This window comes from Mastacembelus armatus, chromosome 3 (assembly GCF_900324485.2).
Source record: "Mastacembelus armatus chromosome 3, fMasArm1.2, whole genome shotgun sequence".
Classification (NCBI taxonomy): Eukaryota; Metazoa; Chordata; class Actinopteri; order Synbranchiformes; family Mastacembelidae; genus Mastacembelus; species Mastacembelus armatus.
Window position 1 is genome coordinate 21,034,672 of NC_046635.1, and position 19,828 is coordinate 21,054,499.

General features: G+C 38.9%; 2 protein-coding genes across 2 annotated transcripts; both read left to right on the top strand.

Annotated features, from left to right (window-relative positions):
* The first annotated feature begins 3,423 nt into the window (after window positions 1-3,423).
* LOC113122606 (uncharacterized) lies at window positions 3,424-5,023 on the top strand. Its single transcript, XM_026294063.1, has 2 exons — window positions 3,424-3,666; window positions 4,115-5,023. The coding sequence occupies exon 2, from the start codon at window positions 4,168-4,170 to the stop codon at window positions 4,999-5,001; it is 834 nt and encodes a 277-aa protein (XP_026149848.1). The 5' UTR covers window positions 3,424-3,666; window positions 4,115-4,167; the 3' UTR covers window positions 5,002-5,023.
* A 7,463-nt stretch (window positions 5,024-12,486) lies between these two features.
* Window positions 12,487-19,711, top strand: dpep2 (dipeptidase 2). The gene is made up of 11 exons (XM_026294271.1): window positions 12,487-12,613; window positions 12,991-13,170; window positions 13,296-13,422; window positions 13,620-13,749; window positions 14,168-14,318; window positions 14,981-15,050; window positions 15,849-16,025; window positions 17,683-17,767; window positions 17,862-17,937; window positions 18,498-18,633; window positions 19,119-19,711. Exons 2-11 carry the CDS (start codon window positions 13,013-13,015, stop codon window positions 19,317-19,319), a joined length of 1,311 nt encoding a protein of 436 aa, XP_026150056.1. The 5' UTR covers window positions 12,487-12,613; window positions 12,991-13,012; the 3' UTR covers window positions 19,320-19,711.
* The last annotated feature ends 117 nt before the right edge of the window (window positions 19,712-19,828 follow it).

Genomic DNA, 19,828 nt, shown 5'->3' on the forward strand with positions numbered 1-19,828 from the left:
ACATGGTGTGATTGCTTTGTAAAGCTGTTTTGATGATGATACTAAACATGCTAAAGACATCACTTTCATTGACAGGCCTCATAAATCAAGAGTTGCCATATCTGTTTTTGTCTTCCATAAGCTTCCTCTACTTCACATTCTAATGCATAGGGCTTTCAAAGTGCAGAAACTTTTGTATCGCTTCTGGTATTGCATATATTCCTACTACCTCTGCACCCTTCCACCTTTGGCTCCACTTCTTTCATGCTCTTTCCTCCCTCCTCTCATGTCCTTTTTTACAAATTTCTTCAATGAAAGTTTCCTGCCACTGTGAGACACATCTGCATTGCAGTGCTGAGGAGAAAGCAGCGGCTGAAGGAGAAGTGAATGTGTATGAAGATCTTGAGACAGGGAAGCAAATGGAGACAGTGACAAAGACATCTGACCTGTCATTTACCAAAATAATGGATGCATGAGTGACAGGACATAATGCATCATTTGGTATATTACACCATTGTGATTTTCTTGCATCTGATACAAAAAAAAATGCTCATTTAAACATAAAAAGAAAAAAAAAATCAAATTCAAACACAACCTGTACCTCAAAGTGCTGTCACAGAGAAATCGCAAAGAGGGTCATCCACCCCCACCTCCCTCCAAGCCTCTCTGTTATTAATGGCGTCATCATTTTTCCTCTGCTCACACTATTTCCCTTCTGATAGTAGGGCCTGCTTCATCGTGTTCTGCCATGTTTCTGTAATTGCTCCAACAGCCTGCCTTATGCTGAGCACATAGTTTGCGTGTGTGCGTGTGTGTGTGTGTGTGTGTGTGTGTGTGTGTGTGTGTGAGAGAGAGCCCATCCAATGGGCGTGCGCATATGCATGTGTATGTTGTTCTGTCCCCCCACCAGGGCCGGCTGTGAGTTTGTGGGGCAGAACCAAGCCGCGGGCGAGCTCCACACGGAGGGAAATGACAGCCTCCAGGCCACCATTGGTTGATGACCGTGAAAACACTTGCGGTTAACGTAAAGTGAGCGAACGGCTGTCACAGTGAGGCACTGCGTTTATGTGCAGCCCTGACAACAGCACAACAAGCCCCTCTACAACTAGACTCCGCAGTGCTGCAACGAACAACAAAAGGGACAGCCCTACAATTCATAACACCAACCACTTCAGACATCTGAAGTATAGCAAAGAGAGTGAAGAGGAAGGCACAACCACTACTATTCGTCACAGTCTTTGGGAATGTTTATTCTTTACTTAAATTTCAGTGGGCAGAGAGAAAGCTGAGGGTGGTTATGTGAACGCAGACAGGAGAGTGAGTGTGCAGGAGAGACTACCTAGACAGTCACAGATGCCAGCCAAGGTCAGATAAAGTGAGGAGTAAGTGCTTAGAGAGCTACAGGAGCAGAGGCCAGCTCTGTGGAGGAGGTGAGAAGGAGTGAGTGACCAAGCGTGAGCACCACCGCCCCTTCCCATCATTAAATGAAGCCACTTAAAGGAAAAAAAAAAAAAAAGCTCAGCTCAAAAAGGTCAATACACGACACTTCTGCAAAGCCTTGATGGTTTTATTTAGCCATCTGGAGAATAGTTTTGGCTTTAATGGAGACACAAAATGTTGTGTCTGAAGACACTTTGCTCAAAACCCTGCATTTTTACTCAGAAGCTGAATTGTTTAATCTGTCTAATTCCCACCAGCAAACAGGTTGCTAAAGTTAAACTGAGAAGAAATAAATGATGTACCAACATCGTGTAGTAAGGAAGGATGATTACAGAACTGCTTTTATCATCAATTTTAACCTCTCTGCAGTTAAATCAGACTTCTTTGTTACCCCCTGCCCTCTTGCATTTATTCCTTGCCTCCTCTTGCTCTCACACCGAACACACGCATGTGCACACACACACAAACACAGTTTATTATGCAGTAACATTACCAGATCCCCTTAGGCAGCTGTGCATCTCTGTATGACTGATGAGGGTAATTTCTCCCAAACAACAGAATGATCACTTTGGTGGTGAGTGCTACAGACCCTCCCTACTTCCCTGTCTTCCCTCTCTCCAGTCTTCTTTTTAGCTTACAAAAAAAAAAGGGTTAGAAAAAGAAAGATATTTGTTACTACGTACTGCAGTCTCTAGAACATTTCTGGAGATAAATAGCTCTGTCACCCTGTACATACAAAAAAACAAACAAAAAAAAAAAAAAACAATCACTCCATAGATCCAATCAATCTATTGATTTGTCAATGATTATTTTCATTCAAACCCTGCTAAGACATTCAAATGCAGTTCCCATTTTGCCACTTGGATCTGGTGGTGGATGGGGTTTCCTTATTTTTTTCCTTGATTACCATAGGGATCCAATATAATACACATGCCACTGTGAATTAGGCTCACAGTAAGGACTGGGCTGAGCCACAGTGAGTTTATACTGTCTGTACTACTGTGTGCCATTGTATATACTGAACAGAGAGTAGTTAGGACTTGTCTGCCTCTCTCTCTTGGCCTCATAGGTTCAGCCTCAGTGGGCTGTCTTTACCTATTCTCCCATCTGTCCGTCACGCACAAAAACAAATCCACCTGTCGACTGGGAGACTGGGCTGAACAGGGCGATGCCACAGCTGTCTGGGCCTGACTCAGTGCAGAAATGAGCGAGCCAGCGCCCTCCACTGGTAATAGAAAGCCCATTAAGATGCTTATTACCCCACCTATCAGCAGCATTTCCACACCTGCACACACACACGCGAGACAAAGGAAGAAAGTCAGTATTAATGCAACACCTTTGGACATGGAAGTCATGCCTCTATGCATTTTGTGGTCCGCGTGTCCTTGATCACAAGGTCTCTCCAGCTTTGTAACCATATAACAATCCAAGCATTAAGAGCCAGGCATTCTTATGTGCCACTTGATTGCCTCAACAATGAAGCTATTAATGCTGCATTATGTAAATTGTAACAGTGACAAACATCTAATAGCATAAAGGCTAAGTACAGTGCAATTTAATGCTGCTGACTTTCAGTGGCTCTTTGAAGGATGTTTTCAATTATAACAGAGCTAATTTAATTCATTGTTTCGTAGCTGAAAATGCATTTTTAAAGGTTGACTGAATCTCTATTTCAGAACTCAGGTTTAATCAGTCATGTACATTGAACACTGGAACGTCCTCTAAAGAGATTGACAAAGTTGCCCGGGATCTGCGTTCTCAGTTTTAAAGGGACATAGTAGTCTTACCCTCCTCTTGTTCCCTCAGATGACAGTTGTGGAGGGGAGGTTGTTCATCTAAAAGATGAAAAGACCTGCGCCTTTAAGAGGGCTGTCTCCCCTTTCCCTCATGCTCCCCCTCAACCACACAGACACTCCTCCGGTGAGCATTTGTGAGGCAGCTCCTGTCCCTTATGTCTCTTTGTGGGGAACAGAACAAGCTTCCCAGAGCACACTGGAGACAAGACAGAGCTCTAGGGAGGACACCCCAGGCGCATAACTCTATACTCCAGGCTTCACCTATAGAGGATACCATGATGACCACAAACAGAGGAGACGCATACCTACTCAAGCTGAAGTAAAACATCAAGGAGTCCAAAACAGGAGGTGGAACTTAACAACTGGACAACCCAAGTGGTCAATTTGAGTTGAAGGCGACACGATCAGCAGATCAAAATCAACAGCGCTGGACTGGATCATAAAGAAAAAGGTGGCGTCTTAATTTGAGCTTTTAGTGTCTGTGTACAAAAGTTTTGTTAAAGAAGAAGCAACAAAGTACTTCATATATTTTGCAGCTATTAAGGATAAAAGCACCATATGAAATACATACAAATGGAGGACAGAGTATAATTTAGCTTAGTATGTTTTATTATTTTTATCCATCTCCAGAGCACTTTCCAAACAGTCATTTGTGATATGAAATTGAGATGCTCTTTAAAGAACATCTTGAATGGTCCCGACAGTGCTCTTAATTCACCAGCCCGGCGTTTATCTTATTTCTCCAGCTCTTTCTGAGAGGGAGCATTAAAGACTTCACTGATAATGCTCCTGGGGAGTGGGTAATATTTCTTATATGAAGTCTTGAAACTTTACAGCTGTTGACTGGAGGGACAGAAAAGTGCCACATATGAAAATTATGCTGTGCTCTTTTCCATAAGGAAAGAATGTGTGTCTGGACTGACATTGCAGTGGAACACTGAGGACAGCAAAAATGTTTACAGGGTGTGGAGTGGTCACCAGCCAGAACCAGTACCTGACCGGAGACATTGTCAGGCCCCACCCAGGACTCGACATGAACAGGCCAGTCCAAATGGAGAATGGAGTAAACCCAGGGACGTGCCCTGTCTACCAGGATCAAACTTACAACAATAATGGCCAGCCAGCAGTGGTCAACATTTCTAGCCCACTGAAGCCAGCACCAGTTCTAGTTCCTCCCCGTGCACTCAAATTAGGGCAGGAAGGGTTCAAGAAAGTTTGCCGAACTGAGGAGGAGAGCCCCTGTCCTTTTCCAGGACTGGCCACTGGGGTTCTTGAGATGCGCGTGAAGGAGGGAAGTAAGATCCGCAACTTAATGGGATTTGCAATGGCACGGATGCAGGGAGAAAAGGGTGTAAGTGGAGGAGATGTGAGTGGTGCTGGACTCAGGCAGGTTGTCTTCACTGGGTCAGGCCGTGCTGTCACAAAGACCATCACCTGTGCTGAGATCATGAAACGAAAAGTGGGATCTCTGCACCAGCTGACCAAATTGCGGTACAAGGTGGTAAAAGAGGTATGGGAGAGTACTGAAGAGGGGACCTCTGAAATGACTGTGCACAGGACTGTGCCCTCCATCAGCATCCTCCTTTCCAAAGACCCACTGGATCCCCAGGAACCAGGCTATCAACCTCCGGAGACCCTCAGTGCATTGTGGGAGGAGAAAGAGGGTACCGAATCTGCTTCTCAGACAGCAAGCAAGAGACCTTTTGGAGCTTTGCCATACAGCAGTTTCATGCACAGTAAAAGAGTGTGTCTCGGGGAAGGAGTCTCAGTACTCCCTCCTCAATGACTGGCTAAACCAGTGTCAAACAGTGAAGAGGATTGAATCAAATGAGTTCATTTGGCGCTGCCCTCCACTCAAGCACAATGCTGAGACAATCAGAACACTCACTCAGACAGAACAGTGCTTTCTCAGAAGATCTGAGTAGCAATTCCACCCTCCAGAGGTCAGTTTGACTGGGCCCTAAAAGCTTGCCTCTGTACATACAATACATTCAGCATTTATGGGATGTGTTTTTGACACGCTCAACTTGGTCTCTCAAATCCCAAACTTATGACGACGTGTATATCATTCTATAAAATCTTTAACAGACTCACATCCCATTTTACACTGGCAAAAGAAAAAGCCATGCATTACACAGGTTTCCATGAACTAGGCTATCTGCAGCCTGTGGACAAATTTATGTATTAGCATTATGTCACAATCATCTTCATTCCTCCATGCTCTTAAGTGTAGCCTTTAAAAATACATAAGGTAGACCCAAGAACATAAAATAAAAACAGCTTAAAGCCATTGATGATATGATAAATGCAAACATACCAGTTTTATTTGTCTGATCATTAACTCTCATGAAAACAGAATTAAATAAATTGTTTTTTCCAATGGAAATTTTGTTTTGTATTTCATCTTTCTTATTCATACATCACTGAATTTGCAAGGGTCTGATTGAACAGAAAATCACAGTGTGCTGATCTTTTGATAAGACTAGCGGCAGTGAAATTTGTCTGTAGAAAAAGCTGATTTAATGACAAAGCTGTTGATAAGGCACAGCTCCCAAACCAACTCAGCCTGACAGAAATGCTTAGGGCAAAAATACAGGCACAGATAATCATTAAGATAACAACATAACATCACATAACACAGTAAAGGATTAAAACTAGGTTTGACAGAGCTTTACACTACACTGTTCCTGTAAAATATGAAACCAAGACAATGTACTACACTCATTCCCCTTTCAGCCTAGTCCTACACACCCACCATATCTATTGTATAGCATCTACCTGCTCCACTGTATTCTACCATTTCTCAAGCAAACTAATATTGAAAATAATATGATCTAAAAAGAGCCAGGTTTTCACAGTAATATTATGCACTTGTAGTTGACTGACATAATAAATGAAATGGGTGCAGACTTTCTCCAGTTGGCATTTTTTATGCATTACCTCTCTGCATTTTCACACTACGTAAAAACCATTTGAGTTGCAAAGAAGGTAGCTCTGAGTAATTGCTGAACCTTAACTGGATGCTGCAGACAACTATGGCAATTAGATCGAAATTCACCTCCGAGCAGAACACTGTGTTCGCGCATGTATTGAATTTTACGGATTAAAAATTTCTATATTTCTTTGAACACTTGTCCTCAACCAATAAACCTTCTTGAGAATTATTATATCCAAATACTTTTTTTTGGATACAAAAAAAATCCCACTTAATTACATGTGTCTTCTGGGGATAATAACTTCGACAAGTGGAACTTTGACTGAGGCTTTTGCTGTTAATCTTAATGAAAATCTGCCAACGCAGATATTAGCCACCTAAAGTAAATGAATCAAAGTTAACTTGTGACTGGGGGGGGGGGGGGGGGGCAATTCTATTATGGCTTAAAATAGAGAAAAAGTGAAAGTTTGCTCTGTTGGCATTTATGTTGAAATTTGTCTTTCAATGGAATCCAAATTGTAATATTTCATATAGTGACCAGCACTTCAACAGTCTATGGAGGATATGGTGATTAACCTCCCTCTCGATCCCATTAAATGAATCAGAGCACAGCAGAGTGCCCAAGGTTGAATAAGAAATGCTGTGACTGCAAATACAGTATATATGTAGCAAACTGTAGGTCCCCAAGCCTGCTGGGAGGTTATCACTTCAGGTCATTGTTATCACAGAGTTAACAGCTTTTACCCAAAAGCCTAAGGGACAGTCTGTCTGCAATGCAGGTCAGAAAAATATTGCCTCAGTAAGTAAATTTCAAATCGACTTGCATCTGTTATCAAGCATTAAGAATTCTGGGCCAAGTATAAAATGCAGTGGGGTAATTAGGGATAACAGCATAGCGTACCTGAGTGAGAGAACAGATAAAACAGACTGACAAAAGCATTATCCCAGAGCTAAATCCAATGTGGCTGGCACAAAATAGCATGGTGGAGGAATCAACAAAGTGCATTATAGGAGTGTGGGCAAGGTTACTCACAGTCTCGAAGTCCATTTTGCCAATATTGTTTGTTTTCAAAGTCAAGGTGGATTTGGGGAGATACAGGACTAGGCCTAAAACACACTATACTATTTCACTCTGTATAATTATACTTAGTGAAAAAAAAATTTCACTGGATTTTGTGGGTAAAACCTCTGTTAGAAAAATAGTCATATTATATTAGGAAGAATAGTTACATTTTTGTTACTAAATATTTATTTAGTTGTTAAATCTTTAAAGAAGGACAGAATTATGTTAAGACTGACCAATCATTTGATATTTATTATGGCACAGAACTGTAACCTTCTGTTTACCAAAGCCAATAACTACATGCATTGAATGTGAATAAATTCATTTTGAAGTTAACATAATGAAAGTGTTGGCACTTTATTTTTTTCCTTCTCTGCCGCTGCAGCAGATGAGAGTGAGGTCTCTGGGATGGCGTGGGAGTTCGCTATCTCCCAGCCTCCAGATGGCTCCGTCTTCTCTTATCTAGAAGAATGGGTGCTGCCTCAATTTTTCAACTCGCCTTATCTGGGAATCCTTTAAATTGAATATTTACTGGGCCTGTGTTTTCTGCCTGTGTTAGCCTTCTGAAGTCGACATTCCTCTTGCTTGTCAAGACAGGCCAAAAGGTTTTTCTCACTCATACACTCTCTTTGTCTGCCTTGTCAAGTAATGGGACAGTGATTGATTATGTGATTGCCAGGAGAGAATGGAAGGTTAAGCAGTTAAGCAGAGAGCAGTGGAGACATATTAAGGGATGGCCACAGAGGGAATATGTTCAACAATAGAGAAACATACATTACCCAAACATGACATCAGGCAGACCTCCATTTTGTGTCAGAAGTAAAATAGATTAAATGAATCACTTCCCAAACTGTGTATTGTTTCCCATACAGTGTACACAAGAGGTTAAGAGAACACTTAAGCAGCCACTGAAAACATCTTATTGCAACGTGACTGACTCTGGTTTATCTGCATAAACAAGCCATGCCACAGCTACTCCCTGGTAAGTGTCTGGAAATGTCTTTTCAAAACCATTTTGTGAAATGCCTCCATGTTGGATTAATCAGCGCAGCTGAGGATGTAATTGCTGTGCTGAAGTCAAAGCTGTAAGAGCAGATAATGAACACTGACTACAGGGTTGCCAGAATCCAGGGCAAAAGAAATGAGAAGTTTGAAGACCAAAATGTCTTTGGTGTTGTTGTAAAAGCCCTAACAGAAAATGAGGGCACAACGTACACTAAATAAAGACCATTTTTCAAAAAAACATTACATATAACATGCATAAAGCTTGTGACAGCTGCATTGTGCTGTTAGAATTTAAAATTCGTAAGGCATTCATAAGGAACATTCACTTTACAGATCTTTTTCCACCACTTCAAATTATTTATGCATTTATTTATGTGTTGAATAGTATGCATACACCTGTCAGGTTTGCGTATTATACAGGCATTTGATTAATTTTCTCACATGAAGGATGAACTTACAATACAAAGGTGAAGAAAACCAATAAGGTTTGTTCTGGCTGTTGCTGCCCTCTAGTGGACCCCTAAATTCAAAGTCAGCTGCAGAAAAATTATACCTCTCCTTGTTCAAGGTTGCTATTTTTGGCATATTTGACAGACATTTATTGCCCCGAGCATTACAAGGTTTGCACAACCAAATGACATGGTCACAGAATCAGCCAGCAGTATATGCATATAATAACCTTGTGTTTTAAAAATGTTTAACAGCATGTATAATAGTACATAATCGCAAGAGCTGTGGGCCATGGTTTTTTTTCGTATTGTTTAATAATGTGAATATGAATAGTAGCGTATTGAAATGATTGTCTCCTGCTTTAGTTTCAAGTGCAAAGACTACATTCTACTCTTTGATCACCTCCATCCATCCATCACCTATACCCACTAATTCCTATTAAGGGTCACAGGGATCTGCTGGAGCCTATCCCAGCTCTCTTCGAGTGAAAGGCAGGGGTACACACTGGACAGGTCACCAGTCCCTTTAATCACCATTCCCTCTAAATTAAGAGAGGGCCTCCACCATAAATAGCTTAAACAATGGAAGTTATAATGGAAGGCTCCTATGTTATGTGACACACAAGAAAAGGAGGAGAGATATCGCAGATTTTACTGAAAATCAAAGAAAACACTATAATGATGAGCTGGAAAAGATTAAACATCTTGAACAGCTTTTGTCCTCTGACCCCTCATGAAAAATGTGCACCTGTACAATATGGGGAATACACAAATCTGCAGTGTTTAATGTAATTTAAATCCCCTAAATAATGGGTTAATCAGAAGTTAAAGCATGTGATCTTGGCTCACATAATATTTTCTAGCCATCTACTCAGTACTGATAAAGTGATGAACAACTGCTGACTCTAGATTTTATTGTAGTAATTGGATACCCCTTTCAAGACCATAATCATTAAAAAGAAAACACAGTAGTTGTCTTAAGCATCTCACATTTGGAACAACAAAGTTCTAAACAGCCTTCTGCAAATGTCGAGTAACTTCGGGAACACAGAGACTACAACACCTTATGTCCAATCAGTATGTTTCAAATATAGCAGTGTTGACTACAGCCTAATTACTTAGCCAGTGAAGTATTTTATATACATTTGCACCTTCTCCTCAGAAGAGCTATAATTTTAAATACAACATTGGCTGTTAATTTGCATTTTGATTACCAAAGCATTTAAATTAAAAGAATAATTATGTTTTTATGAATTTTTGCAGGGGGATTTAAATCAGAATATTACATGTACTTCTTCAGTCATTCAAAATTTAGTTTTTCCTAATATTAAAAGTGGCACAATCTAAATTTCCACAATTTATTTTTCTGCTAGACATGGTTAAAAAAAAAAAAAAAAAAAACACCTGAAGGCAGTTGTATTTGTCACGAGTAGTTCTTTTTCTCTCTGTGTCATTCAAAGTGATTCTTTATGAAGCAATCTCAGGACTGCTTCATTCAGCGTTTTAAAAAGAAAAGAATCTTTATTTAGAAAATCACTTATCCGAGGTGACTCTGCTAATAGTGACTTCACCCCAGACCCACATTTTCAACTACATTATTTAAAACAAATGTAGCAGCCAACTACACTAATAAGAATTTGGCTCAAGCTCCTTTATCAAACTGTGAAGCGTCAGTTTAATGTGACAGATTTTTATCTCTCGTGTTACCAGTCAAATTTCCACACCATGGTCGACAATATGACTAAATGATTTGGTTAATTTGAATTCAAACAGTGTCAGTTGGGGGTCCACTCCTCACAGCAGGAGGATTGGTAGAGTAATATCAACACAGTCGTGATTCCTCCATTGAAGCAGTGGGGTGCTCCAATCAGAGGCGAATCGTTCTCCTCATTACAGACTACAAGGCCAAATCTCAGTGGGTGGACCACAGAATCAGGCTTCACATCTTACCACTGAAATTAATTGAAATTCAATTGTGGCACCCTGATGCTCCCCGTCAACACTAGACTAATTCACATTTGCACAATCCAAAACTGGCTGGATTCATTAAGCATAAGCTAGGCAAAGTTTCAAACCGATGTAAAACCGTTGTTTTATCTACTCTGGACCTTGGTATTCAGTCCAGATTGTAATGTAAGCTTCACATATTGTATGTGTCTTTACAGGCCAGATTCTTGTTAAGAAAAAGCAAAGCATTTTAACCAAGGTGATGCTCCAGTTTAGTAATGCCTAAATGTATTTACTCCTCTTGAACAAGATTCGGGCAGCAGTAAGTTAACCCTAACACATACTGAAATTAGATTGTCTAACACACTCCATCCTGCCATTTTCATTTACACCATGGCAATGATACAAAGATACACACTGGCTAAACTGATCATAGTAGAATCTGCCCCAGGGCACAGATGACAACAATGTAGTGTGCAAGATTAACAATCTGCAGCCATTTATCCCTACCAAATACTACAGCAACAGATATGATGCAGGGGACTAACAGAACCACTGTCATTAGTCATTTTGCATCACATGCAGTCCTACAAATCCCAGTTAAACACTTTGCTATAATGGAAATAAACAGAAACCAAACTATTTGTGAAACTATTTACACACAACAAATGTTTTCCTCCTTCCACAGTGAGTAAAAGAACTGCTCAAGACAAAACAATTATCATAAACACATGATCAGCTAATGCGTTTATAATTTGAAAAGCATCTCATGCAATCAATAGCATTTTAGGGGGCTCAAAATAATTAAAACTTGATACCTTTAACAGATAAATGCATCTTACCTCCACATCTTGTTCCTGGCCTGTTCCTGTTGCGCTGCTATTGTCAAACTCCAAATTTATCTTCAGAAAAACACAGTGTTTTAAGAGCAGGTACAGGCCTCCAGTTCCCTAAAAGAACAATCCTTAGTTAGCACCTTATGTAAGTCAAATGAACTTGACCTTGGCATGAATGTACTGTAGCTAACATTACAGCAGACCATAGAAACTATGTAGTATTTAGTAAGGGCTGTGGAAAGTACTGGTATTTTTTTCTCCAATAACATAAAATAGTAGTAACATTGGTGCAGTAACTACCCACATCTGTGCTCTAACCAATCTGTCTGCTGTGAACTGAGTTTTTGAGTTTAGCTAAAATTTTAGCAAAGGTTTTTCAAATGTCTGTCTGTGCAAACACAAACGTCTTTAACTCACGGTAGCTCATGAAAATGAAATATTTTGTTTTATATTAGGTTTATTTATCTCTATGGTCCTTCGAGCTGTTGTTTACCTGTGTCATTTTCAAGTGCTCTGCCTCCATTGAGCGTCACTGGCATTTTCACACAGTTTTATCGTTGAGTTGCAGATTCAGAGATAGTCTAGAAATCTGCCCAGTAGCTACTTATGTGTTTTCAAACAACGAATTTCACGAAACATAAACATAGCTCAGTGACTTGAGCGTAATCGTCACAACTAAAGTCAAATGTCACAACGCTTAATAAGTAATGCATGGCAGGAAACTTTCTAGACCAGCCCGAGGCCTTTTACGGTGACATCGTACCAACAGATGGCGGCATTAAATCCATTTAATCCAACGGTGCTTTCAAAGTCTCCTCTTAAAGTTGTAACTCCTATAGACGCCACGGTTCAATCTAAATAACTTGGACAAATAGCACTGCTCATGGCAAGTTTGAAACATAAAGATTTATTTGGTAGAGGAAGTATATAATTACCACTGTTATTTCAGTGGCGACGCTAAACAACATCTGTTTGTTGTGTAAACACAGCGGGATTTCAGGAAACGTTTATGGATATTTTACCCAGCAGAACCTGAACGCAGCGGGTGTATATACATTTGTTCTGCATTTGTTTGGGGCGTAGAGCTAGGAAGTTGTGATGGGTTGCAGTTGTTTTTGTTAAACCAGCTTGTGAAGAAGAAGCTTTTAACCCCGCCCTGCCTGGTAAGTCTTTATATATACATATTCAATCTACTGGTCTTAATAGTATTTATGTATGCAGACTTATTCTGTCTCTGTTCAGACAGAGTGAGAATACTCGATCCCATCATACCTTGGGGTATTTTAATCTCCTCTGTTATAGTGGAGTGTATTCCTAGTAGGACTTAAAATAGCATGAGATATAGGGTAGTACATTTATGATGCTGTAATGTTTTATTCCTAGACTATTTGTTGCTGCAGTCAAATCGGAAAGGATCTTGTGTGTTCTGTCATATCTGTATTAATTCTAAATCCAAAGTAGTCGTTGTATACTAGAAATAAACCCACTATATGTTTATTTATTTATTTAAGGTTTATTTTTTGTGTGTTTCTGGGTACAGGTGTGTTTTCCCTTTTAAGAATATGCTTTCTAGGAAAACTGCACAAGTTGCTTTAAATACCATCTGGATGCAGTCCCTCGGGCAGCTGATGGTACTCTACTTTCTGTGGATTTTCATATGCGGGTACTCTGAGTCAGAAAGAGTGCAAGACTTGATGTCCAGATCTCCTCTTATTGATGGGTAAAGGCTGTTTCGTGTCTTTCCCACACAAGTCTCATCCAAGAAATAAATAAATGAAATTAAAATCCTTCTTCAGTCAATCTGTCCCGCTTTCCTCACACAATCTCTCTCTCTCCATCTACCAGTCATAATGACCTAGCTCTCCAGCTGAGGATACATCACAGCAATCGCCTGAGCCACATTGACCTTCATAATGTCAGCATAGTGGCCACCGACATCACCCGTCTTCAAGCAGGTCAAGTACAGGCACAGGTAATGTAATTTAATGCTGCTCTGTTCTAAAATGTGGATTTTATGCCAGAGTAGCCTAATAAAAAAAATCACAAACCTGAAGGAGAAGCCTCTACTAAATTTATGTTGTAAAAAAGGTTGAACCCACAGTGACAGCAACCTCAGTTACTACAGCGTCTCTTCTGTTCTCTTGTGTTATAACTATATGCCTTTGTCAGATGTTTGCAGCCTATGTGCTGTGCGGGGCCCAAGACAAGGATGCAGTGAGACTGACACTGGAACAAGTAGATGTGATCAGACGCATGTGCACTGAATATAAGGAGTTTGAGCTGGTCACATCTGCTCAAGGTATAGCACACCTTATGACGGAAGTGCAGGATAGATCTATAGAAAAATACAAGAGAGAAAGAAAATAATAATAATAATAATAATAATAAATATAAATACAAATAATAAATAATAATTTGTCTGATTTCTAGTGTGGTAGTGCAGATTTAGATGAAAGTATAGTCATAAATCTGTGTGCTGAAGAAGTATTTTATCCCATATGTCATTTTTTTTAAGATCCATATTTGTAAATCTATGCATCATTATAAGATGTTTATTACTATATGGCAATAATGGAGTGTTAAACACTCTCTAATAAGTAATTTACTTTTCAAAACATGCAGAATTTTTTTGTTTGACAATTAAAAATGATGGATAATTAGTGTTTTGATTGGTTTTGGGTTAATCATGTGTATATGTTGTATATGTGTCATTGCAGAACTCAGGAATTCTGAGACAAGGCATAAGATAGCATGTCTAATAAGCATTGAGGGGGGACACTCCATTGACAGCAGCCTGCCAGCCCTACGAATGTTTTACCAACTTGGAGTTCGCTCCATGGCTTTAACACATACCTGCAATACACCCTGGTAATTAACAAAATTATCCTCAGTGCTAAATTTGAAACAGAGTGCTACATCAATCGTATATATATTGCATGTCCTGAACTTTCTTTAAGGTAAAAAAATTGCTATTGCTGTTGAAAAATGACCACTCAGTGGAGTTTTCCTGGATAATTTTATTTTTAGATTTTTCAGTTCTTATGTATCAGTGAAAATCACTTCACATGATTATCAGTACTAGAGAAAGGGATGGATGGCAATGCAGGCAAATTTCAACTATACAAAGTATTGGATATGTAGGTACCCTTATTTAGTCATGTGTAGCTGCACTGTAGGATACTGCACTGTTTTTCTAATACTTTACTTATGATTTTCTCTTATGTGTTCATGTGTTCATAAGTTAAATGGCTAAATGTAATGTCCTTGTTAAAGTGCATGTTAGTGAATAAGATACTGTACCATTTTTAAACTAAAAAAGATGTGACTGATTGGAAATGTCAAACATGTTTACATTTTTCCTTCTATGCAAATTAACCTCTATTCATGTTCTCTCTGAAACTGGACAGTGTATGAAGCTGAATGTGCCGCACCTCTATTCAGATGCCCTACATTTGCTACCGTAATATTTGCATATATTTTACATTTTCTGATAGTGATGCACTTGACTTGAATGATTTTTTTCAATACAGGGCAGAGTCATCCTCAAAACATTATAGTGTGTATCAAAGAGAGAAAGACAGCCTGACAGACTTTGGGAAGGTAAGCCTGATATTCAGTAAAATCAGCTGCACAATTGTGTCATGTATCACATCCGACAGAGCAGAATGCCAGTATGTCAGTATGCCAAATTTTGGCTAGACTTTTGGGGAACCTACGAACTTGTTGCACACTTGCACAATATGCACATGTATTACCTCAGCCTGTCTGTTTTTGTATACTGTGAAGTCTTGTTTAACTTTTAACTTCCCATATGTACAGTATATATTTAACATAGAGCTCTTGTCTATATTTGGTTTCTTATTTTTGTATCTATTATCTATCTTGCAGTACTTTTTTACCTATTTAATATATTTTTCAAACAGTGGTCTACCACATCCACAAAACAAATTCATTTTGATGTACTTGGCAGTTAACCTGGTTGTGGTTCTGACTGTATATTTAAAATGAGTAGTCAGTCATTTGAAACTCCGATAATGGACTGTGCTAAGGAAATCGCACCCTCTTATTAAAGATGATTAATGTTGTGCATAGGAAATGTTATGTTGTCAAGAGCCTGTTTAGAGAAGAACTGATATAACCCAAATATTCATGTACTTTAACATGTATTTGTTTATTACAGGAGTAAATGTAAACTGGTCATTGTGAAATCACAGACTTCTTAATAAAGTGTTTCCTATTCCACTGGCTCTCTTGAAAGCACCATGTAGGACACCCTTGACTGCTACAGTATATGTATTTATATCAATCTCAATCTCTTGCTCTTAGCTGAGATGACTTCCTTCCTTCCTACAATATGGTAAACACCTCATTAAATGCTTTTTTCAATGTGTATTTGAGGCCGTGGTGGAGGAGATGAACAGACTTGGAATGATAGTGGACCTCTCCCATGCTTCGTGGGACACAGCCAGGGCTGTGCTGAACCATTCTAAGGCTCCTGTTATTTTTAGCCATTCAGCTTCCTACTCCATCTGTAACCACAGCCGCAATGTACCTGACTGGCTGCTGCACGAGCTGGTGAGGAAACCAATTTACCGAGTGATTAATCGCTTGCTTGTTTGTTTTCTTAGTTTCTTAGTCTTATCAATCAATTCACTGGTTCATTCATTTAAATTATAATTTTTATTCATATCATTGACAGAGGACCTGCCATATATTTTCACTAACTTTTTGTGTATCAACATAATCAAAAATTTATGAATAGATTTCCCCTGTTAACCAGTCATTCTATTTCAGCCCACTTATAAACCATTATAAACCCTATGAATGTATTTGCGAGGTCAGGAAATCAAGTAATTGCTCAGTTTTTATTGTGCCATATCTACACTTCCTATCATGTTTGTTTCCCACTAATTTACTTTCCAGTATCACCATGCACACAAGCAAGTATGCACAAAGTGCATGACACTGACACACTGGATGAAATTTAAGACTTACATTAGATCAACTGCACTTTGTGTATTTTCGTTTGTTATCACTGGCAGTCAGTTGAATGTGTAGTGCAGGGTTTTCAAAAGAAAATAAGGATTCACAGCATAAAAAAAACAAAAACATCCCAACTGGTAGATACCACTAACCATGAGTGCTTTTCCTCCAGCATAATGTAATCACTTAAAGTTTGATGTTTTTTACGAGCCATAGCTCCTGCGTACTTTCCACCATTCTCTAGTTGATTTGCTTTTATCTTGGTGCTGTGGGGGAGACTCACAGTAAACATACTTCTTTATCTTGCTTATGATACAGTTGATCATTTACTAATCAAATCTCAGTGTATTTTTTATGTATTTTTTTAATGTATTTTTATCTCCTTCCCCCATCTCTTTTCTGAATATATTCCTAAACCGCTTATAGTGTGTGTCCATTCAGTTTTAATTGTTAGTACTCTAACCTCTATTTTCACCTCTTAAGCCTAGAATGTCTGGTTTTATTCAAATGTCCTTTACTTTTAAAGAAAGAACGTTCTCCTTCACCACAAGCTTTTTTTTATTATTATTTATCCATTGAAACAGCAGTTAGATTAAGTTCTCTCTGTTTCTTTTTGAATATAACTACCAGTATATTTAATCTATGGTAAGCGACAACATATTGCCGTAAGCATTTCCTGTGCAATGGAAAGAATACCAAACTCAGTACACTGCACATTCACTTTAGTATAAAAATGTGCACAAGGAGTGCAATTATAGCTTTATTAAGCCAGTGGCCTTCTAGCCAAATTCTTTCTCTTGTTGGCAATGCAACAGCATGTTGTCTAACATATACCCTCCCTAAAAAACTAACACACTGAGTTTTTATTGCTTGTTAATAATATTAGGCATGTACAGTAAATCAACCTATTGTTGCAGTAGATGAAGATTGAACATCTACAAGCTGTAAGAATATGAATATTGATTTATTTAACCTCAACTTAGCTCTGGCCTCAGATCCTTCATGAGCAGGAATGTTTATTATTTATGATTATTACAGATTTCTGGGTATGTTTGCTACAAAGCAGGCTGGTGAGTTTGATACAGCACAGGCTTAAAGTTTGCAGTAAGGCATGGATGAACATGATGTTTATCATATTTACCACCATAACTAATGAAGGTAAATGAGACAGGAATGTAGGGTATTTGCATCCAAACATAGCTTATTTTTCATGCTTCTTCATGTGTGACAACTGTGTGTCGTGTTTCAGAAAAAGAACCGAGGGTTGATCATGGTAAATCTCCACAGCAGATTCATTTCCTGCAGGGATAAGGCCAGCATTTCTCAAGTGGCTGGTGAGGCATCCTTTTTAAGATTCAAGTATTAAGTCCTGCAGCTTCTGTTTCTTATATCTGACTTTATTTTTATTATTCCACCTGGGTTTTACAGATCATTTTGACCACATTAAAGAGGTGATTGGAGCTGAGTCAATAGGGATTGGAGGGGACTTTGATGGTGCTATGAGGTAAGAAATACTCATTGTAACATACCAATAACTAGAATGTACCAAGTAAAAGGCAAATGGACATTCTGTTTGCTAAAAGCAAATCTACAGTACTGTGGTTACCTTAATGCTTCAACTAACATGCAGTAATCGCACAAAGAAATCAAAGAGAGCCTGTAGGGTACACATTTGTGTCTGGTACTCAGACAGCATTTTTCAGAGGTTTTCTTTTTTTTTTTTGAACCAGATCAGTTCATGCTTTTGTTATCCTGTCATGATATCAACAATTTGGCTGTCTCAGCTGTCAACAGACTGAAAAATGGTAAAAATCAATACCTGTATGCTGCTAACAGGTATAAAGAGAGGGTGCTGCAGTAGATTTACTGTAGAATGGTGGGCATATCTGTTTTATTCCCTGCACACAGACACAAATCTATTCCAAGCAGAACTATCACAAAACAAATAATATTGCAGAGCTTAAGTATTTTTTTTTTAAATAACACAAGAATGTCAAATTGAGCAATACCTTTGGCAAAAGAAATATCCATGTGAATATATATATATATATTTTTTATCAACAGTTTTCCTGAGGGGTTAGAGGATGTGTCAAAATATCCTGCTCTGATCCAGGAAATCCTGCAGAGGAACTGGACTGAGAGTGAGCTGGCTGATGTACTGCGAGGGAACTTCCTGCGAGTATTTGAGGAGGTTGAGAGGGTGAGCCAGAAGATAAATGTGTTTTATTTCCAACAACAGCATTTTCTGTTAAATGAAGGTTAGCAAGTTAGATGAAAGGAATATTTGCACTCCACATCATTAGCAATGGAGTATTCCAGCTGTAGCGAAGGGTAATAGTGTCTATGTGTGGTAGAAAATGTCCCTAGCGTGTACCTTGTCGTTAGTGTCTATCAAATATTGGACTATACATATTGTATTTTTTTCCTAAAACAAAAGGCATTTTTACCTGCACACTAACCACTTTAGCATTTTAAGAAATGTTGCCATTTTTTAAGCTCTGCTCTAAATAATGTATTTTTATATTAAACAGAGGTGTTGTTGACCTTGTAAGATTAATTGAGTAATATCATATTATATGATAAACTTTCTTTTTACTGCAGGTTTAAGATACTTTTACGACACACACTCAACAACTGTTGCGTTTTATATTTAACCTCCATCTAGCCTCACTGTATCTCCCTCAGGTCCGTGATCAGTTAAGTACGAACCAGCCCAGTGAGATCCAGATCCCTTTCAAAAAGGCAGAGAACCCCTGCAGGCTGGTCTTCAGGCCTCCTGACCTGAGAAGTCTGCCAAATCTCTCCTCCAGAGATCAACATAGACCAGCAGGTCTGCTAATTCTGGCCATAGTTACGGTGCTTTCCAGCCTGTTTATGATTCAATGAATATTCAGGATCTCAGTTCAGCTGCACTTTTCTTTTTAAAGCATATCATTTTTATTGTATATTTATTAGATATTAATATTTTGCTGAAGACTACAGAGATAGCACTTTTTTTGTTTTGGTATCTGCACAAAGTAATAACTGTAACCAAGTCCTTAAGGGCACATAATCCAATCAACAGTATGAAAACCTGCCTTGTCAAAATTCAGTATAGGAACAACGTTGCTAGAAATTTGTGTTGGTGGCATCATTTAGCACTTTTATGCCAGAACAAAGTTTCTGTTAGAGAAATTAAAATGTTTACCCTCAAGTGACCTAATCCACCTTACTTTAGTATAACTGAAACACTTCTGAATAGGGCCTATTGTCTATTGTGGAAATATAATTTTTGCTCTCAGTGAGAACAGTTTGCACTAACCTTGACCTTGCCCAGATGTTTTTCTGTGTGAAACCACCTCCCTTTTTTGTTTCCATGAAAACTGATGTGTTGGGCCGCAAGCAGCCAGTGACCC